This window comes from Eumetopias jubatus, unplaced genomic scaffold, assembly GCF_037043125.1.
Source record: "Eumetopias jubatus isolate StellerSeaLion01/CBP00866 unplaced genomic scaffold, mEumJub1_p1.0 scaffold_6, whole genome shotgun sequence".
In the NCBI taxonomy this organism is placed as follows: Eukaryota; Metazoa; Chordata; class Mammalia; order Carnivora; family Otariidae; genus Eumetopias; species Eumetopias jubatus.
In genome coordinates, this window is record NW_028274812.1 from 107,249,371 (window position 1) to 107,274,993 (window position 25,623).

The 25,623-nt window shown below is 43.3% G+C and overlaps 1 protein-coding gene across 1 annotated transcript in view; it reads left to right on the forward strand.

The window, feature by feature from the left end:
- Nucleotides 1-2,679: 2,679 nt before the first annotated feature.
- The window catches only part of ZNF318 (zinc finger protein 318), a 28,684-nt gene continuing 5,740 nt past the window's right edge, over nucleotides 2,680-25,623 (forward strand). The window contains exons 1-8 of the mRNA XM_028097533.2: nucleotides 2,680-3,190; nucleotides 6,795-6,946; nucleotides 11,302-11,941; nucleotides 12,990-14,432; nucleotides 17,090-17,189; nucleotides 19,761-20,065; nucleotides 24,808-25,011; nucleotides 25,470-25,569. Coding sequence (XP_027953334.1) covers nucleotides 2,735-3,190; nucleotides 6,795-6,946; nucleotides 11,302-11,941; nucleotides 12,990-14,432; nucleotides 17,090-17,189; nucleotides 19,761-20,065; nucleotides 24,808-25,011; nucleotides 25,470-25,569 — 3,400 coding nt within the window. The 5' untranslated portion in view covers nucleotides 2,680-2,734. The remainder of the gene's footprint in view (nucleotides 3,191-6,794; nucleotides 6,947-11,301; nucleotides 11,942-12,989; nucleotides 14,433-17,089; nucleotides 17,190-19,760; nucleotides 20,066-24,807; nucleotides 25,012-25,469; nucleotides 25,570-25,623) is intronic.

Here is a 25,623-nt window from a genome sequence, read left to right on the forward strand (position 1 = left end):
TGGGCCTCTTAGTTTCTGGAAAACAACTAAAGCAAGTATCTACTTTAGTACCTCCGGGAGCTTTCATATATAGAAGCCATTATCCATTCTTATGATGTGCTCTATGGGCTGCCTCTGTTTGGAAGCAGACAATTAGGAAGTTTATTGTTTAAAAAAACGGGCTGTAGGTTATATTTTGAGCAGTTTTCCCCATTTTCACTCTGACAGGCCTTTTATGCTATTTAGCTGGTGTAATCAAATCTCTGAATGGAGGTCTCTGTTGCATAGGACACATTATGAAATATGTTTTATTTTTTTTAATGTTTTATTTATATATTAATGAGAGTCAGAGAGAGAGAGAGACAGAGAGAGAGAGAGAGGCAGAGGGAGAAGCAGGCTCACCACCAAGCAGGGAGCCCGATGAGGGGGCTCGATCCCAGGACTCTGGGATCATGACCCAAGCCGAAGGCAGACGCTTAACCATCTGAGCCACTCAGGCGCCCCTGAAATATGTTTTAAACTGTACAGAAATCTTACATATAACTCATATGTTCTGATTAAGAGCCATCACTTTCTCAGTGATCGATATTTCCATCGATACTGGTATTTTGTTTTCTTTTCACAAAGAAATCCCATTAACAAAATCTCTTCACTGTTAAATTACACAACTAAAAGAAAACAACAGATGTAGGGTGCCTGGGTGGTGGCTCAGTTGGTTAAGCAACTGCCTTCGGCTCAGGTCATGATCCTGGAGTCCCGGGATCGAGTCCCACATCGGGCTCCCTGCTCAGCGGAGAGTCCGCTTCTCCCTCTGACCCTCTTCCCTCTCGTGCTCTCTATCTCTCATTCTCTCTTCCTCTCAAATAAATAAATAAATAATCTTAAAAAAAAAAAAGAAAAGAAAACAACAGATGTGGACTGAGATGTGGATGATGAGCATTTGGCAAGTTTCATTCATTCCCTCACTGTTACTTCCCACTATACAGGTAATACCAATTCATGTTTGAACAAAACTGACTATCCATCCATGAAAAGTAATTTTAGATGTTAACTTAATAGATTATGTAAGGATTCACACATAAAATTCCAGATAAACTAACTTTGGAAAACAAAATCATTCAAGTGTTAAAAAAATATATGGAATATACTAATAACCTTGACATGATGAAGACCTTAAGCCGTGAAACCCAAAAGTCAAAAATTCAAATGCCTGGGGTGCCTGAGTGGTTCAGTCGGTTAAGTGCCTGCCTTCGGCTCAGGTCATGATCCCAGGGTCCTGGGATCAAGTCCTGCCTCTGGCTCCTTGCTCAGCAGGGAGCCTGCCTCTCTCTCTGCCTGCTGCTCCCCCTGCTTGTGCTCTCTCTCTCTGGCAAATAAATAAATAAATAAATAAATAATTTTTAAAAAAGAAAATATTAAAGAAATATTTTTTAAAAAGAAATATTTTAAAAAAGAATTTATTCTTACTGAGCTATGTTATAAGCAAATGCTATTATACAAACACGTGAAATTGGATATATTTTAAATTTAATATGGAAACAAAATAGAAAATGAGAATTTTATGGTTAAAAAAATTTTTTTTTCTGCCTTTGCTTTGGAATCAAAAACCTCATTTTCATACCAATTTCAGATTTTGTGTTTCTAGTTGATAGATGAAAACCTTCAAGGCATTGTTTTGTTTGGAAGAGTTTGGTTAGGGTCAACTTTTTTTTTCATGTTTCGACCACTGTTTTTCTTCTTTCACGTGTTGACATTTTCCTGACTTTTGCATTTAGTTTGCAGGCTGAAACTGGGGACTACTGCAGCGAGGCGTCCAGGAAAATTCTGGTCATAGGATGGGGGTTCTGAATCGCTCACAAAAACTCTCCAGGCCTCCTGTCATGATACAGACCCTTTGGCAGTGAGTGACTTTCCCCATGACCAGAAGAATTCTGGTTGAGAGAGCAAACAGATTACTCTGATGTCTGCTTTGGGTTTGACTCTTCGTCCCCCAACCCATCCCCATTCTGCATTATCCCATCCCCAATCTCTATGCCAGAGTTCAGGCAAAATGGAAAGTAAAACGATTGGCTGTGGCTTCTGTGGGGACCGGGGAGTTGGTGGTCATTCTTGCCATACCTTCGCCATACCTAACGTTTTGGGGTTATTTGTATTCCCATAAGTTATAACCATTTATTGTCCCTATGTAAATGAACAGGTTTAGGGGACAGGGACAGGGCTAAGATGCTCCCGCCACGTCCCTAGGCTTCGAGCATCCCCGGAAAGGCCAGTTTAGCTCCGACTAATCCCTTCTCTTCCGCCAGGGCCTACCCGCGCGGAGCCCTCGGAGTCACGTGGTCGCCGGGGGATGGGAAGTGGGAGGCTCGCCCGCCGCCATCTTGCCGGTTTGGGGCGGAGCGTGCGGGGCGCAGGTCGCGCGCTCCGCTTCCCCGCCCCTCGCCCTGCCTCGCTCCGGCTACTGCGCTCCTCCCCACTTCTGGCTTCTGTGGCCGCTCCCTGAGTGGAGGAGCGGGGAGCCCCGGAGGGAGGGGGGGTGTGTCGGACGCGTGCTCGCGCGTCCAACCGCCAGCCGCGGCCGCGCGCTTGGCCGGGCCCCAGGGGCGGCGCGGGGCCGAGGGGAGGGGGCGGCTCCGGCTGCGGGGGCGGCGCGTGGCGGCAGTGGCTGCCGAGGCTGCAGCTGCAGCGGCGCGCTGGGGCCCCGCGTCCAGGGCGCCGCCGGGTCGGAGCTGCCGCCGTGGCCGCTGCTGCCGGAGCCATGTACCGCAGTGGCACCCGCTCCTCCGTCTCTTCGCACCGGCCTAAAGAGAGCGGCGGGGGCGGCCCGCGAACCGGCCGCAGCTCCGGCTCCTCCTCAGGCCCGGCTCGCCGCACCTCGCCGCCGCCCTCCGGCTCCTCCTCGTCGCGGAATCCCGCTCGCCGGCCCCGCTCGCCCTCAGGGCACCGCGGCCGCCGGGCCTCGCCGTCCCCGCCGCGGGGTCGCCGCGGCTCCCCGTCCCCGCCCCGCGGCCGCCGGGCCTCGCCGTCCCCGCCGCGGGGTCGTCGCGTTTCCCCCTCCCCGCCGCGGGCCCGTCGTGGCTCCCCGTCGCCGCCGCGGGGCCGACGACTCTTCCCGCCGGGCCCGGCAGGTTTCCGAGGCAGCAGCCGGGGGGAGTCCCGCGCCGACTTCGCCCGGGACGGCCGCGGAGACCATCCAGGCGACAGCGGCAGCCGGGTAATCGCACCCCTCGACCGGGACTCCTTCTATACCCTAGCCCCCTCACCCGGGCTTCCCACTTCCAGAAACTCCCGCAGCACAGGCGCCCCGAGGCCTCCAGGCCAGAGTCCCAGGATCGAGGGCCCTCCACCCGCCACGGGCTACCTCAGCGACGCCCGAACCTGGAGGTTCCCTGTCAGCCCCGGGATCCTCTTTTGCACAATAACGGACTCGGGACCCGTACGGGCGCCTGGTCGGGAGGCACTGCACCATTTCAGGAATAGGCTGTTTCTCTCACTCTAGGTGAGATGCGGAAAAGTTTGCCAGGGCGAGGGGAATGCCCTCCAAACCGTGTGTGTGCCTGGTACTTGTTCAGTAGTCGATGTTTCCTCAGAGTTCCGTGGTTTGGTATCCCCTTAGACCTGAGCTGCCCCCTTAGATCTTAGAAAAGAAGCTGAAATGTCTTTGTGGCCAGTTAGGGTTGCTTAAACCCCATCAGCGTAGACACCTTGAGTGTAACCTGTTAGCACATAGGAGCTGCTTCTCCGAAATGAACTGTGCGTATCTACATTGTAATAACTGCCACCAGAGTTATGTGGCAGGATTATGCCTAGCCCTTCACTTTACACATCTCTTTGAACACTCACAACCTTTTGAGGAGAGGCAGTGAAAATTGTTCCTTATTGAATAGCTGAGGTATCCAGAGAGGTTTGAGCAACTTAATGTCACATAGCTAAGAAGTGGTGTAGCTGTGATTCAGTCCGTATCTACCTGGTTCCTGGCTCGCATGATTTTAACGGTTTTGTTTCCCTGCTAAAAAGGGACAGAACATGAGGTTAAGAAGTTTAGTTTAGAGGTGCCTGGCTGGCTCAGTTGGTAGAGGGTGCGACTTTTTTTTTTTTTTAAGATTTTATTTATTTATTTGAGAGAGAATGAGAGAGAGCACGAGAGGGAAGAGGGTCAGAGGGAGAAGCAGACTCCCTGCCGAGCAGGGAGCCCGATGTGGGACTCGATCCCGGGACTTCAGGATCATGACCTGAGCTGAAGGCAGTCGCTTAACTGACTGAGCCACCCAGGCGCCCGAGGGTGCGACTCTTGATCTCAGGGTTTTGAGTTCAAGCCCCAGGTTGGGTGGAGAGATTATTTAAAACAAAATTTTTCTGTGTTTCTGTGTGCCTTTCTGCCTGCCTGCCTTCCATCTTTCCTTCCTTCCTTCCATCCTCCCTTCCCTCCATCCTTCTTCCTTCCCTTTTTAGAAGTAGGCTCCATGCCCAATGTGGGGCTCGAACTCATGACCGAGATCAAGAGTCGCATGCTCTACCAACTGAGCCATCCAGGTGCCCCCCCCAAAATAAAATCTTAAAAAAAAAAAAAGTTTAGTTTAGATGTGATACTGACCTTTCACCATAACCACCTCTGGCTTGGGGCTGGTGTTTTGGAATTGGTTTTTATTTTCAGTTCACCAATTTTTTTTTTTTTTTAAACCCCATGACAAAGTTTCTGTTTTCTTGGGTGGGATGGGTGGGGTGGCTGTCTAAAAGTATCAGAGTATTCTAGGTACTCTGCTCATAGGTGAATTGACTTGTCATATGTTGTAAGATTTTCACAGCTGAGCAGCTATAGCCTGAGGAAGCATGCAGTTCTACAGAGGAAGCAAAGAAAGTTGAATACTAGTTTCCATAACCTCCCTTTTCTCCAGTGCTCCAGGCTTTTCTGTCTCAGTAAATGACATCACCCATTGCTCAGCCAGAAACAGTGATCATCTCCCTTTTCCCAAGTCCAGGCTATCAGTCACTTCATCGAACTTGTCAGCTGTACTCGAGGATACATCCCCCAAACTGTCGTCCTACCATCTCCCTAGTCTAAGTCCTATTACTTCCTGTCTGTTAGGATCCTTTACACTCTTGTTACCACCCAGTTTATTCTGTACCCAGCAATCAAAATAATTTTTTTTAAACTTCTTTTTCTTTTTAAAGATTTGATTTATTTATTTGAGAGAGAGAGAGAGAATGAGAGATAGAAAGCGCGAGAGGGAAGAGGGTCAGAGGGAGAAGCAGACTCCCCGCTGAGCAGGAAGCCCGATGTGGGGCTCGATCCCAGGACTCCAGGATCATGACCTGAGCCGAAGGCAGTCGCTTAACCAACTGAGCCACCCAGGCGCCCTCAAAATAATTTTTTTAAAACTTTTTTTTTTTTTTTTTTTTATTCATGAGAGACAGAGAGAGAGAGAGAGAGGCAGAGGGAGAAGCAGGCTCCCAAGGAGCAGGGAGCCCGATGCGGGACTCGATCCCAGGACCCTGGGATCATGACCTGAGCCGAAGGCAGATGCTTAACCATCTGAGCCACCCAGGCGCCCCAAAATAATTTTTTTAAATGTCCATTTTATACATTTGAGAAGTATTAAACGTCTAGCATATATTAGTCTCTGTTCTGGGCACTGGGGATACAACATGAACAGTGAAAAATCCCTGCCCTCGTAGAGCTTATATTCTACGAGAGGGAGTCAGATAATAAATAAGATAGAGAAGTAAACTATTTTGACATGTTAAATAGAATTAAGTACTAAGAACAAACAAAAACAGAGAAAGGAGTTAATACTTTTTAATAGGGTAGCCAGGGATGGCCTGGGAAGGTGACTTTATAAAGACCTGAAGGGGATGAGAGTATGAGCAATGCAAGCATCTGGAGGAAGAATGTAGTCAGAGTATATCACTGTTGTGCTGGAAATCTTTCTGTGGCTTCTTACTACACTAAGAATAAAATCCAAATTTCCTAACTGGCTTCTGCCTGTCTTCTGTCACTTTGCTGCAGTCACACTGGCTGCCTGTTACCCAAAACATGCTAAGCTCATTACAGAGCTTGTTCTTTTTGCCTGAAACATCCTTCCATCTGTTTGCAAGGCTGACATCTCATCAAGCGTCAGGTTAAATAGTATCACCTCAGAAAAGCCTTCTTTAACCATTCTATCTGAAGTAGCTCCTTTTCCTTAATCTCTTCCATGTTATCATGTTTTAATGATTTTATAGCACTTACTGCTATCAGAAGTACTTAAAACCATTTTTTGATTGCTTGCTTGCTTCACTAGAAATGTATAGATTCTGAGAACAGACTCAGTTTACTCTTCTCATCCCATGTCCAATACTAGTAAATGAAAGACTGAAAGGTCACTGGTGGGGAGGGTTGGAAGTGTGGTCTTTCATCTAAGAAGATGACTTTTTATTTTTTTTTTAAGATTTTATTTATTTATTTGAGAGAGAGAGAATGAGAGATAGAGAACACGAGAGGGAAGAGGGTCAGAGGGAGAAGCAGACTCCCTGCTGAGCAGGGAGCCCGATGTGGGACTCGATCCCGGGACTCCAGGATCATGACCTGAGCCGAAGGCAGTCGCTTAACCAACTGAGCCACCCAGGCGCCCAGAAGATGACTTTTTAAATGTGCTTTATTTTTGGGGTAGTATCTTACCATAGCCATTTCTTTCCTTGTTGGGTGACAACTTTATCACTAAGGAGGAGTACATTTTTGGGCTGTCTTCACCCTATAGACAACTTAAGTTATAAGGAGGAGTACATTTTTGGGCTGTCTTCACCCTATAGACTATTAACATTATCTTTTACTTTTGTAGAGGCGCTCTCCTGGTCTGCGTTCTGACTCTTCTTTGGAACAGAGCTTAAGGATCACTGTTGGTAATGACCATTTCTGTGTTGGCATACCAGAACGGCGGCGGCTTAGTGATCGACTGGGGTCACCAGTGGATAATCTGGAGGACGTGGACAGGTAGGCTTCATTTGAGGCAAGGCACACTATAATAGTGCTTGAACGTAGAAAAGTTGCTCTTTTCTGAATAATGCATTTGAAAGAGTGGTGCCAGCACTGAAGTTATGCCCTCTGTCCAGTACAAGGTATAACATTGGAAAAGGCTTTCTGAGTAGGGAGAGCATATTGATATAGATTCTGTTGCTGAAAGAATTATGTAGAAGAAAAGACTTTAGAATGTCATCCTGGTCCAACTGGAAAGCTGAAGGGACATAAACAGAGTTCCCCAGATTAAAAACAGTTGAGATGATAAGGATTCTAAAATACTGGAACTAGGATCCTTTCTACAAAGGGAAGTTCTGGACAAAATAGGAAATCTTGTTTTAGTGGTGTTATTTTTCAGCTTGATCAGGTTGAAATAGAAGTTCAGAAAGGGCTTAGATAAATTCATGTCTAATATATGTATCTATATTAAATATATAAGCTTTAATAGAAAGTTAAAGCTCTTTAAAAATGTTTAATTTTAGTTACTACTTTACAGTTGTTGGAGTGCTGAGGAAGGACAAATACGCTCCACAGTGTTAAATATAGGTCCCAGGTGTTAGGAGCTTAACTATATATGGGAAGAAATCACATTAGGTGTGTCTCACCTCACGAAAGTAAATAAGAATGGGAGTACAGGGAAAGCACTCTTTCTGAGAACTGGGATCCATGTCTGTTACGTCTCTGCCCAGCATACCGGGAATTTTAACAAATGATTAGTGGAAGCAACAAATCAATGGGATGTTCTTACAAACTGAGGCTGTCCATGCAATGGTACACTGAGCATAGGCAGACAGGTGGGGGACAGCTGGACAGGAAGTCTGAAGACCAGTGTTACCCTTTGGTAATATTTACTTCAAAGCTGCAGTGGCATTTTGATGTGGCAAAGCAAGGCAGGACAGTTCTATGTCATACAACATAAGCTTCTGAAGATAGGGCTTCAAGGTATGTGGCTATATCCCTTAATTGAGACAAAAGCCCTTGCCCTTCTGGCTGCTTCTATTTTGGGAGATGATTGAGTAGGTGGTGCATGGTGTGACTCTCTTCCTTCCTTGTTAAGGTTTTGAGGTAACTTTAGCATTTCCTCTTGTTATGTCTAGGCTGTCACCTCCCCTTTCCATAAGCTTCGTTATGCACGTGTGCTTCAGAGAGCTAATTGTCTTTTTTTAAGTTGTAAAAATTAAAATTTTCCTTTTAGGGAGTTTGGGACAGTAGTTTTCTTTCCAGAATTAAGTGTTTCAGAGAGACAAGGCTATTTTAGAGAAAATGAGATTAAGGTTCTAAGAGGAGCTACCGGTGAGGCACATGGCTGGTGCAGTTGGTAGAGTATGCATCTCTTGATCTCAGGGTTATGAGTTTGAGCCCCATGTTGGATGTAGAGATTACTTAAAAGGAAGAAAAATAGAAGGAGGTACCAGTCCATTATTTAGATTTTTGTTCCCTGTACTTTTGCTCAATATGGTTTGTGTAGATAATTACTGTCTACTAAAACCAGGTCATAGAACCATTGGCGTTCTCAGGATGTCTCTTGATAGTGTGTCTAGTCTTCAGCTGGACCATTTCCAGGTCCACGCCATTTCTGTCCTGTTCATAAATACAAAGTACAGAGAGGGAGCTCCCCTCTACTTGCTAGATGAGATGCTGCCCAGTTCATGAATAGCTTAATAAAGCTAATTAAATCTTAAAAAAAAAAGTAGAATAGTACAGAGAGCCCCCGTGTACTCATCACCTACATCCAACAGTCAATTTTTTAAATAGATAGACCTTATTTTAGAAAAGAGTTGGATTTAACTAAAGCTTTCAGAGTGTGTCCCTGGACTGTTCTGAGCTACAGGGTATGGAGACCTTTTTAGGGCTTACTTTTACTGCAGCCAGTTCTTTCTCTTATCCTTTGGGAGATCTGGGAAAGGAGGACATGAGCTTCTAATAAGCAACTTAATTTCTGCCTGTGTTTACATGATAGCTCATTGTTTTAACTGTTAATGTGCCTTTTTTCATTGTTTTTTTGCCTCCTTTTGCTGGAGATTACAAGTTTTGACTGAGACTCTCTGGGAGCCATCTCGTTATTTCTGACTTCTTGATATTTAGGGCTGGATTAGATTTTGACCTGGTATGTCATTTGGTGGTAATATGTAATAGTTTTAGTGTGGAGCTGAACATGGAAGTATGGATGAATTTGCCATTACCTGTGGAACTTGTGTTTTTTCCCCCTGACACTAACACAATCAGAGAGCTTTTTATGGTCGATGGTGGTGTAGCAATGGAGCAACTCATGGACATTCCTCCCTGGAAATAGGTATGTTCATGGCTGACAAACCTATAGAGTAAAATGTTTTACTCTAGTTATGTTTGATTTCAGAGATCATCTTTTGTTCAATCCCATTTTTTTCCTATTTTATATTATATTGAAACCTCAAAATTCCCCAGACTCTTGGGGAAGGAGGTGAGTTATAGGAACCTGGATTCCCATGGGTGGCATTCTTTTAGCGGAGGTGATAAAGTTTATCTTTAATAGTCTTTCATAAAGTTATTTATAGCTGTTATCCAGGTCTAAAACTTTGAACAAAGGCAGGACTGGTGAATAAGAAAAGGCAACTCTTTGATGTTCTGCTAACTCAGTCCCAGAGAAAGCAACTAAAAAACAGACAAAAGGAAAGAAAGGTTATTTCTTAGAAACTTTCAAAAAATAGAGGTAGGTACTAGAAACTGTAGCAAACACCAGTGTGAGTGGAATGTGAGTAACCTGTAAATTTTTCATTCAGATTATTTAAAAGTTGTATGCTCAAAGTGCTGTAGGATCTTTATGTCTATCTGTAATTAAATCAGAAATTTTCTTTTTGGGCAGTAGAAGCTCTGTGACCATGGTACCCGAAAAGATTAGGACTACTGTGTGTGGTATAGAGCTCTGAACTGAAAGAACAAGTGTCCCAGCCTATATTTTTATCTTCACGCCACAAAGGTCCAAGACCATTTTATTTCTATGAAATGAAAATATATAGTGAGCCAAACCACCACATACTTTTTCCCACACCCAGGATTAGCAGATGCTTGTGGATATCCAAGCAAAGTAGAAAAAGGGAATTAAACAGGCTGTGGAAGGAATTTTGTGGTTTTTAATATGTGAACTAGCAAAACAAAGCATTGGAGAACCTTCTAAAACTTGTGAGAAAATGCCAGTTAGGTAGCTCAGTAGTTTAAAAAAATTTCCCCCATAGTGAAACACTTCTTTTCTGAATGATACATAGAACTTTATCTCAGAAACAGATAAAATTGGAGCTAGTACAGTTTTGGTGAGGTGGAAGGCCCAGAGCCATGCAGGCTCTGCTTTTTTTTCTTTTCTTTTTTTAAAAGATTTTATTTATTAGAGAGCACGAGCAAGGGGAGGGGAGGAGGCCAAGGGTGAGAAGCAGACTCCCTGCTGAGCGTGGAGCCCAACATGGGGCTCCATCCCAAGACCCTGAGTTGAAGTCAGATGCTTAACTGACTGAGCCACCCAGGTGCTGCCAGGCTCTGCTTTCTTAGCATGTCTTTCTCTTAGGCAGCTCCTGAGTAAACTTCAGAATCTCTGTAGAACATAGCTTGAGGGGCGCCTGGGTGGCTCAGTCGGCCTTCAGCTCAGGTCATGATCCCAGGGTCCTGGGATCAAGCCCCATGGCGGTCACCTCAGCGGGAGCCTGCTTCTCTCTCTCCCTGATGTTCCCCCTGCTTGTACTCTCTCTCTCTGTCAAATAAATAAAATCTTAAAAAAAAAAAAAAGTTTAGGTTTAAAAAAAAAAAAAAGAACATAGCTTGAAAATCATTGATCTGGCCTGGTGTTTCTCAGATTTTAAAGTGCATACCTTTCACCTGGAGATTCTGTTAAAATGAAGATTCTGATTCAGGAGGCCTGGATGGAGCCTGAGAATCCACATTTCTAAAAAGTTCCTAGGTAATACAGATGCTGCTGATTCAGATCACAGTTTTGGTAGCAAAGAGTTAGAATTTAAGCTAGTGTGGAGTTGTTCAGTCCAGGGCCTTTTGTAGTCTGGTAGTGATATTTTCACATCTCCCAAACCCTAGTGTGATATTCTGCATCTCCAAAGTCTAGTCAAAGAGATTAGCCTAAGAGCTCTGTCTAGACAGACTAGTAATATCTCTCCTTGGTTAGAGGCTGAAGCTGCTTGTGCCCTGGAGAAAGGGAAAAGAAATGTTCCATAGGTTTGTTCTTGAACTTAATGATTGTGTTTTGTCTTAAGTATTCTGTAGCCCCTTGGCTGAATGTCAGGCTCTTGGTCTTGTCTGGTCTTGCTGTTTCCAAGTCCATTGTATTCATTGATGCTTTTCTCTTTCCTCAGGGATGACCTGACTGATGATTCTGTCTTCACTCGAAGTTCCCAATGCTCTCGAGGTCTTGAACGATATATTTCCCGGGAGGAGGGACCTCTTAGTCCGTTCTTAGGACAACTTGATGAGGACTACCGGACAAGAGAAACTTTCCTGCATCGTTCTGATTATAGTCCCCATATCAGTTGTCATGATGAGCTGTTGCGGGGAACAGAAAGGAATAGAGATAAACTCAAAGGCTCCTACTCCATACGACCCGAGGAAAGGAGTCGGGATGCCAAACGGCCCCGTTATGATGACACAGAGAAGATACACAGCATGGGAGGTGATCACTCAGGTTTTACATCAGGGACCCGCAACTATCGACAGCGTAGACGAAGCCCAAGCCCTAGGTTTCTAGATCCTGAGTTTCGAGAGCTGGACCTTGCCAGGCGAAAACGAGAGGAAGAGGAGGAACGAAGTAGGAGCTTGAGTCAGGAGCTGGTTGGAGTTGATGGTGGTGACACTAGCTGTCCCATTCCTGGACTATCGGGTGTCCTAACAGCATCAGAGCCAGGATATTCTTTACATCGGCCTGAGGAAGTATCTGTGATGCCCAAGAAGTCAATTCTGAAGAAACGGATTGAGGTGGACATGGAGCCTTCCATTCAGGTCTCTGCTTCATTTCTAGGATCTCTTGCTAGTCCCTCTAATATCTTAAAACTTTGTTACTTTCCTGGGGGGGTGTGTCCCTAACAGTATCTTTGTAATATATCCTGGACCAACCTTATTATGCCTATGAACTCTATCTTCCAGGATTCTCCAAAGGAAACTGTAGGCCTTACAGTGCAATCATACTTCGAAGCCCTCGAAGTAGTGGGCTTCTGTTGTCATATATTAGGCTTTTTCTAAATAGGTAATACAGATGCTGTAAATAGGTAATACAGATACTTTTGAGTATTTATTGAACTTTTTTCTCTAAATTGGGTAGCCCTGTAGGAATCTTTGAATGTGGATATCTTGGAAATTAAGCTTAAAGGGCAAAGAGAGGAGATGATCTGAATTTTCCTCATTTCTCTTTAGAGAGAAGACAAGGTTTATGAGTGGTAGGTCACTAGACCAGAAATCAGGTGATTCTGATTCTGGTCCCACTGCCACCCCCTTGCTGTGCGATTTTTAGGCGAGTCACCTCACCATTTTGGGCCTTGTTATTTTTTCCTCATCTTTGAAAAGATGATCAGGCATGAACACTAGTTTTTAGCTATTAGGAGTCCAAGGTTTCTGAAGAAGTACCTAAGGGCACAGAAAGAAGCAAGGGGAGGCTGATCAGTTAGGGTTTCACAGTTTCCTATTCCCACTTCAACCAAAGCAGCTCCACTTTTATGTCTTTTTTTCCTCCTTTGAGGGACCCATGGAAAAGCTAGAGTGTCTCTAAAGTCCTTTTGAATTCATATTCCTTGGTAAGGACTGCAACAAATGGGCAAAGGTGAGGATTCATGCCAGTCTGCCTTATTTCGTGTTTCCACTTGCTTCAGCAGAAGCATCTGGAGAGATGGAGACCCAAATCTTGACCCTGCCTAAGGATACTATACCTCCCTTTCATTCATACTTGTCATTCCCCTATTAATTCAAGAAAAACCAAGTATTTAAGTATTTATCTCAATTACTAGTTTTCTGAGATTCTGCATAGAGGCTAAATCACTTGTGCTTGTCTTTGCAGCTTGAGAGTTTTTCCAGCAGTACCAGCTCCAGCCAGGATCACCCTGTCTACTCTGGTCACCCATCTCTTCCACTAAGTGGTGCTATTGCTGCTTTTGCCTCAGAGATTGAAAACAAGGGAACTATGGTAGAGACTACCCTGAAGGAACCTCAGGGCAGCCTCTACCAATGGGGTCCTCTCCCTGGGATGCCCAAAGACAACAGTCCTCTCAGAGAGAAGTTTGGAAGTTTTCTCTGCCACAAGGAGAAACTGAATATGAAGGCTGAGGGGCCTGAGCGACACACAGACTTCTTGCTCCCCCATGAGAGGGCTAGCCAGGATGGCAGTGGTTTTTCCCGCATTTTGAGCATGTTGGCAGACTCTACCAGTACACAGGAAAAAAGGCGCCGTAGTTTCCCTGACATTGAGGATGAGGAGAAATTTCTCTATGGGGATGAAGAAGAGGATTTAAAGGCAGAATCTCCACCAAAGCCCCTTGGGGGCTCTGAGAGTGAAGTCTTGAGACAGAAGGCAAGCTCCCTGCCCTCTTCAGCTCCAGCTGTAAAACTAGAATCAATAGAAGAGACCAATCCAGAATATGCCAAGATTCATGACTTGCTCAAGACCATAGGGCTGGATATCGGGGTAGCAGAGATTAGTAAACTGGCCGCCCGCACCCAGGAACGCCTTCATGGCAAGAAACCGTCACGTTCCTCTGCTGACCGCCGTTCATCAGTTGACCGGCACTTTTCAGCAGACCGCTGTTCCTCAGTTGACCACCATTTCTCAGCTGATCGGCACTCCTCAGATCCTCACAGACTGGAGAGCAGGGAGGCACACCATAGCAATACCCACTCCCCAGAGGTATCCCATCCACATCCAGTCTCCCCTGTAGATCCTTACCTCCTCACAAAAAACAGCCCCCCATTCCTCAAGTCTGACCATTCAATGGGTCATATTGCAGGGCCAGAGGTAGTTGGCAGTGGTTTTCAGTCATCTGTGGCTGTCAGATGCATGTTACCATCAGCCCCATCTGCCCCAATTAGACTTCCACATCCTGCTTCATTATCTCAGTTTCATATGCCAAGGGCCTCTCAGTTTGCTGCAGCTCGGATACCTCCAAACTACCAGGGACCTGCCATTCCCCCTGCTTCCTTTGATGCCTACAGGCATTACATGGCATATGCAGCCTCAAGGTGGCCCATGTACCCCGCCTCTCAACCATCCAACCACTCTCTACCTGAACCACACAGGGTAATACCCATTACCAAACAAGCTACTCGTAGCCGTCCCAATCTCCGTGTGATACCCACTGTGACTCCTGATGAGCCCAAACAGGAGGAGTCAGTGCTAAGCTCAATTCCTACTGCTCAAGTGCCTGTCCAGGTGTCCATCCCATCACTCATAAGATACAATCCGGAGAAGATCTCTGATGAGAAGAACCGTGCTTCCCAGAAGCAGAAGGTAAACACTAGCTTTGGGCATCTTGTGCCTGAGCCTTCCTATTTTAACATAAATTGGTTATTTGTCTTTTAGAGGGAGTAAGGTCCTTTTACTTTTAAGTTTTTGGAGGCTGCTGTCCTCGCTCTCTAAGTAATGTATATACCCCCTCTGTTTTTCTCATGTTTTCTCATTAGGACTAAATTAAATTCTGGCCCTAGGTCCCACTGTGAGTTCTTTTTTCTTTTTAAAGTGTCTCTATCAGAATTACTGGGCTTAGAACACTATGGGTAAGAGTTGAGAGCCTTAAAGTTTTCAAATATGACCTCATCAGGGAATGAGGAACCAAAACTGGATTGGGTGAAGGAGAATCAGTAAACCTGTTTTCATCTTAGTGAGTTTTAGATCCTTTTCCTATAGTGATTATGAGGGTTAAAAGCTAATACCTGGTTGTTGCTTGGTAATTAAACCCAAGAAATAAGCTTTGCTTGTTCCGGTTTGTTTTAGAGTCCAGGAGTAACAATACTTTTTTTTTTTTTTTTTAAGATTTTTTATTTATTTATTTGACAGAGAGAGAGAGAGACAGCGAGAGAGGGAACACAAGCAGGGGGAGTGGGAGAGGGAGAAGCAGGCTTCCCACGGAGCAGGGAGCCCGATGCGGGCCTCGATCCCAGGACCCTGGGATCATGACCTGAGCTGAAGGCAAACACTTAACGACTGAGCCACCCAGGTGCCCCAACAATACTTTTTTATGACACTTTAAAAAAAGTAGTTTTTATACTGCAAAGTTCATTGTGTTCTCTGGTATAGGAAGGGAGCAGTGGCTGGGGTAAAGATGTAATAATTCTAGGTGTTTTAAAACAGTAGGTAAAAATTAAATAGGGATGAGGAATACAGAATAGCAGAAATTCAAATGGAAAAATTAATGCATTCTCTTAATTTTAGAGGTCCTTAGTAACTATAACTCACTTTGTTTAGGAACATAAAAATGTAATATATAAATTTGGTTTGCTAATACAAGAATGAAAACCTGAGGAGAATAAAAAGGGAAAAAATGGAGGGCCAATCATTTTTTTTTCCGGTTTAAAGGAAATTTAGCTAATTCTTGAGAAGACAGAAATCACTTCTTAATTTTTCATTGTACTTAGATACTCTGAACTCCAGAAAGAAGAGAGGATAGGTTCAATACAGACAAAACCTGAGACTGCACAGACACTGTTTGTAGACTGAATGCTTTCCCTTTACTTCTCCTTCAAGAACCTAGCACTAATACACAGCTTTTCCACACTAGTCCATTGTAGACAAGCTGTATTTGTTTTTTCCATCAAGTAGTAGTAATACAGTTGAAACATTGTGGGCTTTTGGCTATATGTACCTGGATTTGATTTGACTTGATTTGATTTATATACCTGGATTTTAAATTTAAAAAAATATATATTTCTTTATTTTTTTGAGAGAGAGCACGAGCGGGAAGGAAGGGCAGAGGGAGAGGGAGAAGCAGACTCCCCGCTGAGCTGGGAGCCCGATGTGGGACTTGATCCCAGGACCCTGGGATCATGACCTGAGCTGAAGGCAGACACTTAGCCTGCTGAGCCACCCAGGAGCCCTGGATTTTAAATTTTCTTATTATATGACCTTGGGTATGTTACTTGATCTTTTGCAACCTCAGTTTTCTTACTATAAAACAGAGATAATGTCATGAGAATTAAATAAGATGATGTATGTAATGCAATTAACACAGCGTATCCCCTATAACGTTTATTAGTGCCCTTCTTGATGGTTCCCTTTGAGCTCAGAACCACTGTCTAATAGTTGCTATCAGTAACTTTAGGTTAACATTAATAGTATAGTGCTTCCTGGGGCACCTGAGTGACTCAACTGGTTGAACTGACTCTTGATTTCAGCCCAGGTCACGATCTCAGGGTAGTGGGATTGAGCCCCACATTGGGATCCACGCTGGGTGTGGAGCCTGCTTGAGATTCTCTCCCTCTCCATCTGCCCCTGCTACCGCCCCCCAAGAAAAAAATAATATAGTGCTTTCTGCATAAAAATAATACTTTTGGGGCAATGTAGCTCTGAAAAGGATAATTTTATTCTGGAATTTGGGTCAGAATGAAATATCACCTTTGATATAAAGTCAAGAACTTTTGTGTGCAGACATTTGGATCCTTGGATTCTGGTATCATCTAGCGTGAAGGCTTATGGAAGACAGCAATAGAAAAGTGAGGATGTGCTATGGTGAGCACTGTGAATTGTGTAAAACTGATGAATCACAGACCTGTACCTCTGAAACAAGTAATACATTATATGTTAAAAAAAAGAAGAAGATAGGAAGGGAAAAATGAAGCGGGAGAATCGGAGGGGGAGATGAACCATGAGAGACCATGGATTCTGAGAAACAAACTGAGAGTTCTAGAAGGGAGAGGGTGGAGGGATGGGTTAGCTTGGTGATGGGTATTAAAGAGGGCACGTATTGAATGGAGCACTGGGTGTTATACACTTTGCTGTATATCAAAAACTAATGATGTATATACGTTTGTTATATATCAGAAAATAATGATGTAATGTATGGTGATTAACATAAAATAAAAAAAAATCATTACTAGATTAAATCTTCTTTCTTAGACTTTGGAAGAAAAAAAAAAAAGATGTTGGAGGCTGAAGGATGTTGTACTTTGCAGGTTATTGAAGAGAGGGAAAAGCTAAAGAGTGACCGGGAAGCTCGCCAGAAGAAGATGTACTACCTCAGGACTGAATTGGAGCGGCTTCATAAACAACAAGGTATCAGACACTCCTGTGCGTGACTGCCTTTTTGTAGTAACTTGAGTAGGAGACCCAAATAGAGAGCTGTGAGGACTCTCAGACGGGTTCAGTGACCTCTGAAGCCTTACTTTTTAAAAAAATTTTGACTTAATTGGACTTAGAGAAAAGTTGCAATAAAATGTTACAGTAATAGTGTAAAGAATTCTCAAGTATTCTCTATGATTATTAGCATTTTACCATATTTGCTCTACCCTTTTTTCCCTCTCAATCTTTGGTGTGTGTATGTGTGTGATTTTTCCTGAATTCTTTAAGAGTAAGTTTTAGATATGATCCTCCTTTACTCCTAAATACTTCATTGTGAAAATGAAGTGAGCATACTCCTAACAATAAAGAATTCACTTGCATAACCATAGTATACTTATCAAATTAGGAAATTAACCATAATATAATACTAGTCTACTGATCTAATTTCTATTTCACTGGTTGTCCTAATAATGCCCTAAAATGCAAGGTTATGCATTGCATTCAGTTGTCATGTTCTTTTACTCTTCTTTTTCTGTAACAACAGTTCCTGAATCTTTGTTTCATGACATTGACATTTTAGAAGAAAAGAAGTCACATATTTGTAGAATGTCCTTTAATTTTGGTTTGTGTGATGTTTCTTTACAGTTAAATTTAGGTTAGGCATTTTTGACGGGAACATCACAGAAGTGATGCTGAGTTCATATCAGGTGTTGATTTCAGTCCCATTACTGGTGATGTCAACTTTTATCATTTGGTTAAGGTGGTGTCTTCAAGGGTTTCTTCACTGGAAAGTTATTATTTTATCCTTTATAATTAGTAAGTAACTTTATAGGAGAGATATTTATAGGAATAAATAATCAGTTACTCCTCAGATTTCCTCTGACTGGTTTTAGCATTCATTGGTGATTCTTTACTGAATCAGTTGTTGTGATGGATGTTAAATAGTGATTTTCTAATTTCATCATTCCTTCTACTTTTATTAGTTGGCTTTCTCCTGTGATGAAGAGCTTCCTGCCCATCCCTCTTCTCCCATTCATGATCCATGTATTTTGGTGTGAACCCATGGACTCTCCATTCAACAAGTTTTAATAATTTACTGTCAATCATTTTCACGCCCAAAGTGTCCCAGATTTCGCCAGTGGGAGCCCCTTTGAGTTGACTTCTGTGTCCTTTGATATGTCCCCAACATTTTTTGAGTACTTCCTTTTGGCACAAAAAAATGTTCATGATGTCTCTTTTGATTCCATCTCTTCATTTGTGCTTTTAGGAATTCACATACACACTGAGGAAAGAACATAACAAGGATTCTAAATATTATAGCTTGATGATAGCATGGCAGAATAGAATGGGAGAAGATACAGTTTCTTCTGTTTGGGTTTTGACTGTTTAGGGATGAGAAATTTAGTTACTAATCCGGTGAGGATTATTTCATGAGAACCTGCAGTTTAGAATAGGAGATAACATTAGATGAACCTGAGGCAAAACCTAACACTCAATGCAGGTACTGGTGAAGGATCCTTACATCAGATAAGTCAAATATGTGACTGAATGGTTTTTGCCCTCTGAATAATACTTCAGTTTTCTGAAGAAGACTGCCACCGGATTCATAGTTTGGGGTTTTTTTAAAGATTGATTTATTTATTTTAGAGGAAGCGAGGGCATGCTGGGGAGGAGCAGAGGGAGAAGGAGAGAGAGAAGCCTAAGCAGACTCCAAGCTAAGCACAGAGCTCGATGCAGGGCTTGATCCCAGGACCCTGAGATCATGACCTGAACCAAAACCAAGAGCTGGACGCTTATCCAACTGAGTCACCCAGGTGCCCCTGGATTCATAGTTAACAACATAAGGACAAATGCATACAAACTTGTATATACCATCTTGGGGATTCATGGAGTTCCTGAAGCCTGCCTTTAGATCCTTAGCTAGTAACTCCTACATAAGAGATAATGTAATCATCTTTACCTCGATAGAAACTTCACCTAGGGGTGCCTGAGTAGCTCAGTCAGTAAGCATCTGCCTTTGGCTTAGGTCATGATCCTGGGGTCTTGGGATGGAACCCCAAGTAAGGCTTCCTCCTCAGAGGAGAATCTGCTTCTCCCTTTCCCTTTGCCCCTCCCCCTGCTTATGCTCATTCTCTCTTATAAATAAAAATTTTAAAAAAAAGAAGAAGAAAGAAATGAAACTTCACCTAAACTAGCCCATGTGGAAGGAGAGTCTTGCTTTTAGGAAGGAATGTTTGTTTGTTTGTTTAAAGATTTTATTTATTTAATTGACAGACACACAGCGAGAGATGGAACACAAGCAGGGGGAGTGGGAGAGGGAGAAGCAGGCTTCCCGCCGGGCAGGGAGCCCAATGCGGGGCTCCATCCCAGGACCCTGGGATCATGACCTGAGCCGAAGGCAGTCGCTTAACCAACTGAGCTACCCAGGCGCCCGAGGAAGGAATGTTTTTAAGGGAAAAGATTTTGTCACCGTGAACTCTTGGGAGATTACTACTTACAACGGAAACATGACTTGTCTTAACTTACTTTCCTTGTGTTTCTTTCTTTTGACATTTAACTACTCAGGGGAAATGCTACGCAAGAAACGAAGGGAGAAGGATGGCCACAAAGACCCGCTCCTCGTGGAGGTGAGTCGGCTTCAGGATAACATTATGAAGGACATTGCAGAACTTCGACAAGAGGCAGAAGAGGCAGAAAAGAAGCAGTCTGAACTGGACAAAGTGGCTCAGATCTTGGGAATTAACATTTTGGATAAATCCCAAAAGTCTTCAAATGACAGTAAAGAGACTACAGAGAAGTCTGGGAAAGCAGAAAAATCTAAGAGCCCAGAAAAAGTGTCATCATCCTCAAACTCCTCTTCCAACAGCAAGGTAACAACTCAGCTTTTCTGTTTCTATTATATCTTTTATTTCCATGGACTCCTAAAGGAGTCTTTTAACTAAGCATTTCCTTAGATTCCTTTTCCAACCTGTTCTTAACTCATACTAGAGTTATTTTTGTAAAGCACAGATCAGATCATGGGACTCTACTTCAGAATTTTAGTAGTTCCCATTGCCCACAGAGTAGAATCCCAAATCCATAGCATTCAGGGCTTTCTATGTTCTTGTTCTAGCCTTTACTCCTTAACCCACTCCAACATGGTTTTCTAATCTTCTTGTAACTTTTTTTTTTTTTTTTTAAGATTTTACTTATTTATTTGACAGAGAGAGATAGCGAGAGCAGGAACACAAGCAGGGGGAGTGGGAGAGGGAGAAGCAGGCTACCTGCCAGGCAGGGAGCCCGATGCGGGACTCAATCCCAGGACCCTGGGATCATGACCTGAGCCAAAGGCAGACGCTTAACGACTGAGCCACCCAGATGCCCTCTTCTTGCAACTTCTATTTACCAGTTTGTGCATTCACAGTTAGCAACAGGGTCACCACCATGCTGCATAGCCAGTGATGAATACACTTCAGTTCTCAAATCAGTATTTGATACAGGGAACCACTGTCTCCTCAAAATGCTTTATTCCCTTGGCTTCTCTCACATTTCTTTTCCTCCTAGTATGCTGGCTGCTGCTACTTAGTCTCCTTTACTGTCTATTATCTTGTACCTAATCTTTAAATATTTTAGTTCTGCAGGACTCAGTCGCAGCCCAGTTCTCCAGAATTCTGCTCTCTCCCTAGGTCATTTTATCCAGGTCTATGCTGAAATACCATGCTGACAACTTCTGGTTTTATATTCTAGCTCAAATGAGTCTGGTGAGGTCCAAATTTGAGTGTCCAACAGTTTTATTCACCATTTCCACTTCATTGTATCATAGACACTTTAAAATCAACATATCCTGGGGCGTCTGGTTGGCTCAGTTGGTTGAGTGTCTGCCTTTGGCTAGGGTTATGATCTCAGGGTCCTGGGATCGAGCCCCATGTTGGGCTCCCTGCTCAGTGGGGAGCCTGCTTCTCCCTCTCCCTCTGCAGCTCCCCTCGCTTGTGCCCGCGCTCTCTCTCTCTGTCAAATAAATAAATAAAATCTTTAAAAAAAAAAGTCAACACATCCTAAACTAAGCTAATGATGTACGCATCCTCCCTCTTTCCTGCCTTCAGTGTTCTCCATCTCAGTGGCCCCACTGTCCAGTGGTTTTCATGCCAATAACGTGAAAACCTTTCTTAGTGCTTCCCTCTCCCTAACTGCTCCATACTGAATCAAAGACAGATTCTTTCAGTTCTCCCTCTGATGTAAATCTCGGTTTCATCCATCTCACCATCTTTATTGACATCCAAGCCACCTACAGTTCCTGCTTGTATGACTACACTCTTAATCCTTTCTCCACATATAGCCAGTGATTGCAGTATTCCCTTGCCTACCTCTTCAGCCTCATTTCATGCTTCTTTCCCCCTTGCTCATTATAATTTCATTATTGGCCGTTTCTTCTTTCCTGCCATGATCCACAGCAGCAAAGTAGATACTTCACACTTTGCCTCCTCTGCACTTAACTCAGTGAGTTCAGTTTTAAATTCAAATCTCATCTAAGTGCAAGATTGACAGATTCTCTTGGGGCCCCTGGGTGGCTCAGTTGGTTAAGCGTCTGCCTTCAGGTCAGGTTGTGATCCCAGGGTCCTGGGATCGAGCCCCTGCATTGGCTCCCTGCTCCACGGGGAGTCTACTTCTCCCTCTCCCTCTGCCGCTCCCCCTGCTTATGCTATCTCTCTTTCAAATAAATAAATAAAATCTTAAAAAAAAAAACTTGATTAAGATCATGTCTGTTCTCATGCCCATCTCTTCTACTAAGTAAGAACTCTCTGAGAATAAAAGAGTAGAACTCATGTATCTTTGTGTTTCCAATGGCATCCACTTTGTCTGTTATATAGTAGATACTCACTTAGTGTTGGGGAGATAGAAAAGAGGATATTCTGTATTCTCTATCAACCAAGCTCTAATTTTTCCATCCTTTCTGGGAGAGTTCTCTTTTTCAGTCAGGTAGGACTATACTCTTTTTATACCAGGGCATTGAGTTCAGGGCCTTTGATGGGAAAAGAGCTTGAAAGTTCTGGCCTTAGGGGCGCCTGGGTGGCTCAGTCGTTAAGCATCTGCCTTTGGCTCAGGTCATGACCCCAGGGTCCTGGGATGGAGCCCCACATCGGGCTCTCTGCTCTGCGGGAAGCGTGCTTCTCCCTCTCCCACTCCCCCTGCTTGTGTTCCCTCTCTTGCTGTGTCTCTCTCTGCCAAATAAATAAATAAAATCTTTAAAAAAAAAAAAAAAAGAAAGAAAGTTCTGACCTTAGTTGACTTATCCATTATTTGGGGTCCATTTTTGCACCAGCCCCATAATGACCGATCACCTTGATTTGAATGAGACTTCATGTTCTCTGAGGCCAACATGGATATGTTACAATTCAGTATTCGTTTCAGTAGTAAGGAATGTGTCTACAACCTCTTTCCTACCTGGTTGGTATTTCTTCTTTCTTTGCCTCTCTTTAAAATGCATAGTTGGTTTAAGGTTTTCTTTTTCTATTCGTGTCATAAAAATAAACACACATACACACAATTCCACAATTCATCTACCTATAGGCAACTATCATTAATATCTTGGTATATATTATTCCAACTAATTCTGTTTATTAATTCATTAAGCAAATATTTGTTGATCTCCAAGAAAGTGACAGGCACTATTTTAGATGGGGGGGGGGAAGTATAGTAGGGAACTGTATAGACAAGGTTCTAATTCTCATGAAATAGGAGAAGATAAACAATAAGCAAGTACAGGTTAGGTAATGACAAGTGTCTAAAAAAAAAAGAAAACAGGGTAAGGGATATAGAGTAGTTACAGAAAGTTATTCAGATAAGGTGACACTTGACATTCTATGCCTATTTACATATCTTTGTTGATTATTCAAATGTATTTAGTTACTTGATTTTTTCAGTATATCATGAACATCTTTCCATGTTAATAGATTTCTATAATATCATTTTTAATGACCTTATTTTTTTATTGTTGCACGAATACCAACATTTATTTAACCAGTCAAATCGCGGGGTGCCTGGGTGGCTCAGTTGGTTAAGCAACTGCCTTCGGCTCAGGTCATGATCCTGGAGTCCCGGGATCGAGTCCTGCATCGGTCTCCCTGCTCAGCAGGGAGTCTGCTTCTCCCTCTGACCCTCTTCCCTCTTGTGCTCTCTCTCTCTCATTCTCTCTCTGTCAAATAAATAAATAAAATCTTAAAAAAAAAAAAAAAATCTTAACCAGTCAAATCGCCTCCTGTTTGACGTAATAATTTACTTCAGATAAATGTCAAGGAATGGAATTGCTAGGTCAAAGGGTATAAAGAATTTTAAGGTGTGTAATATGTATTCCTAGATTATCTTGCAGAAAGATGGTGCCAGTTAATACTTGCCAACCATGTGTACGTGTGCCCATCCCTTATCTGCTGGGTATGATTTCTTTAGTGACTTTTGTTTTTTTTTTTTTTAAGATTTTTATTTATTTATTGAGAGAGAGAGAATGGTAGAGAGAGAGCATGAGAGGGAAGAAGGTCAGAGGGAGAAGCAGACTCCCCGCTGAGCAGGGAGCCCGATGCGGGACTCGATCCTGGGACTCCAGGATCATGACCTGAGCCGAAGGCAGTCGCTTAACCAACTGAGCCACCCAGGCGCCCTTCTTTAGTGACTTTTGAACAGGACTCTAGTAGGGAAAGATTATCTTTGAAGTTTTAATTTCCCTTTCTCCAGCCTGTCTTCCTCTTCCCACCAGCCCATGTGCCCAGTTCTCTGATCTTTTCTCCTCATTCATACTTACCCTCCCTCTGTTCCAAATTATTTGTTTTCTATGCCTCCCTCCCCAACATTACCAAAATTCTCACTTCCTAAGTACCTTGTTCCCAGCTTGCTGACACATGAATTCATATTAAAGTATTTATTGTTGATAACTCAATCTGAAGAGTTGATAATGGGTTTTTTTTTGAGTTGATATGTTTTAAAAGAGGATTCATGTTAACTCAGAGGTGTTAAATTCTAATGATGGTATTTTAGGCAGTTTGAAATATGTTACCCAGATTCTTTTAAGTCATCCCACGTAGATGACTGTCTGCTTTATCTATGCACAACACCAGCCCTGCTCTCCAGTTTGGCATACCAGGATGTGTCTGTGATAAGTGGGTTCACTATTATGTGTTTTCTGCGTTTGCTTAACCTGTCAGTTACCTCTTCCATGTTGTTTTTTCTTTTCTTCTTAGTTATCATTGATTTCTAAGTTTAACTAATGTATTTAATTGCATAGGGAACACATTCAACATCTACTAAAGGCTGTATAGTAAAAAGACTCCTGTCCATCCTTGTTCTCTCCTTCTCCTCTCCAGAGGCAGCCAGTGTTTCCATAATCTTGAGTATTTTTCTAAATAGTTTAGGATATATAAGTAAATATATTGCCATTATGATGTATTCTCCATGATCAGGTAGCATTATAGTTCCGTTTGAGCCTTGTAGACAGATTTCTCATGATGTTTTCCCCATTTATATAGCTGTAGGCACTGAAAATATGGTCATTTGGCCCTGTATCAATTATTGCGGTAAGCTACCTGCTTTTTCTGAGAGAAGACAGATCTGGAATTCCTTCTGAGTGCAGGTGTTTTCCCTCTAGGAATCAAAGGTAAACAGTGAGAATTCCCATACTAAGAGCCCCAAGCCTTCCGAGAGCCCCCAGCCAGCTGCTAAGCAGTCTGATCAGCCTATTGCTGCCTATGAGTATTATGATGCTGGCAATCACTGGTGCAAAGACTGCAACACCATCTGTGGAACCATGTTTGACTTCTTCACTCATATGCACAATAAGAAGCACACACAGGTAGGTATCTTGCCCACTATTATTTCCATTCTCGCCCTCCTTCCCTTCAAACTTCTACACCCCCATCTGCATTACAAAGCTGGAAAATGAGACATTCTCATATGGGCAGGAGCCCCAATCTGAAGAGCCAAGAGATACCAACAAAGGAGACACCATCCCCAGGACTCAGTCCAGGGGACCTGCCTGTAGCTAAACACCATGACAAGTGTAAGTGAGGCTTCTGCCTCTTTTGATTCCTTGAGTACCTGATTATTTGTTTCATTTTATCCGTTGCTAGTACTTGCTCTAACATATGTTTACCTTTTCCACAGGTGATTTCCGTTTAAACAGTTGGCAGAGAGGGTGGGGGTGGGTAGCTGGGGGTTTCTGGTCCCCCTGGTGTGGGGGAGAAAAAGAGAGAAAAGTGGGTTATTGAGTTTTAGTGCTGTTGTGTGAGCGCCTCTGCCTCTTGCAAATAGACACTGGATCCCTACAACAGACCTTGGGCTTCAAAGACCCAGAGTGAGGCCAAGCAAGATGCTGTAAAGCGTACTGACAAGATAACTGTTCCTGCAAAAGGTATGATCCCCCCTGCCTCCTTTGTAGTTTCCTTACATTTAGCCAAATAAGAGT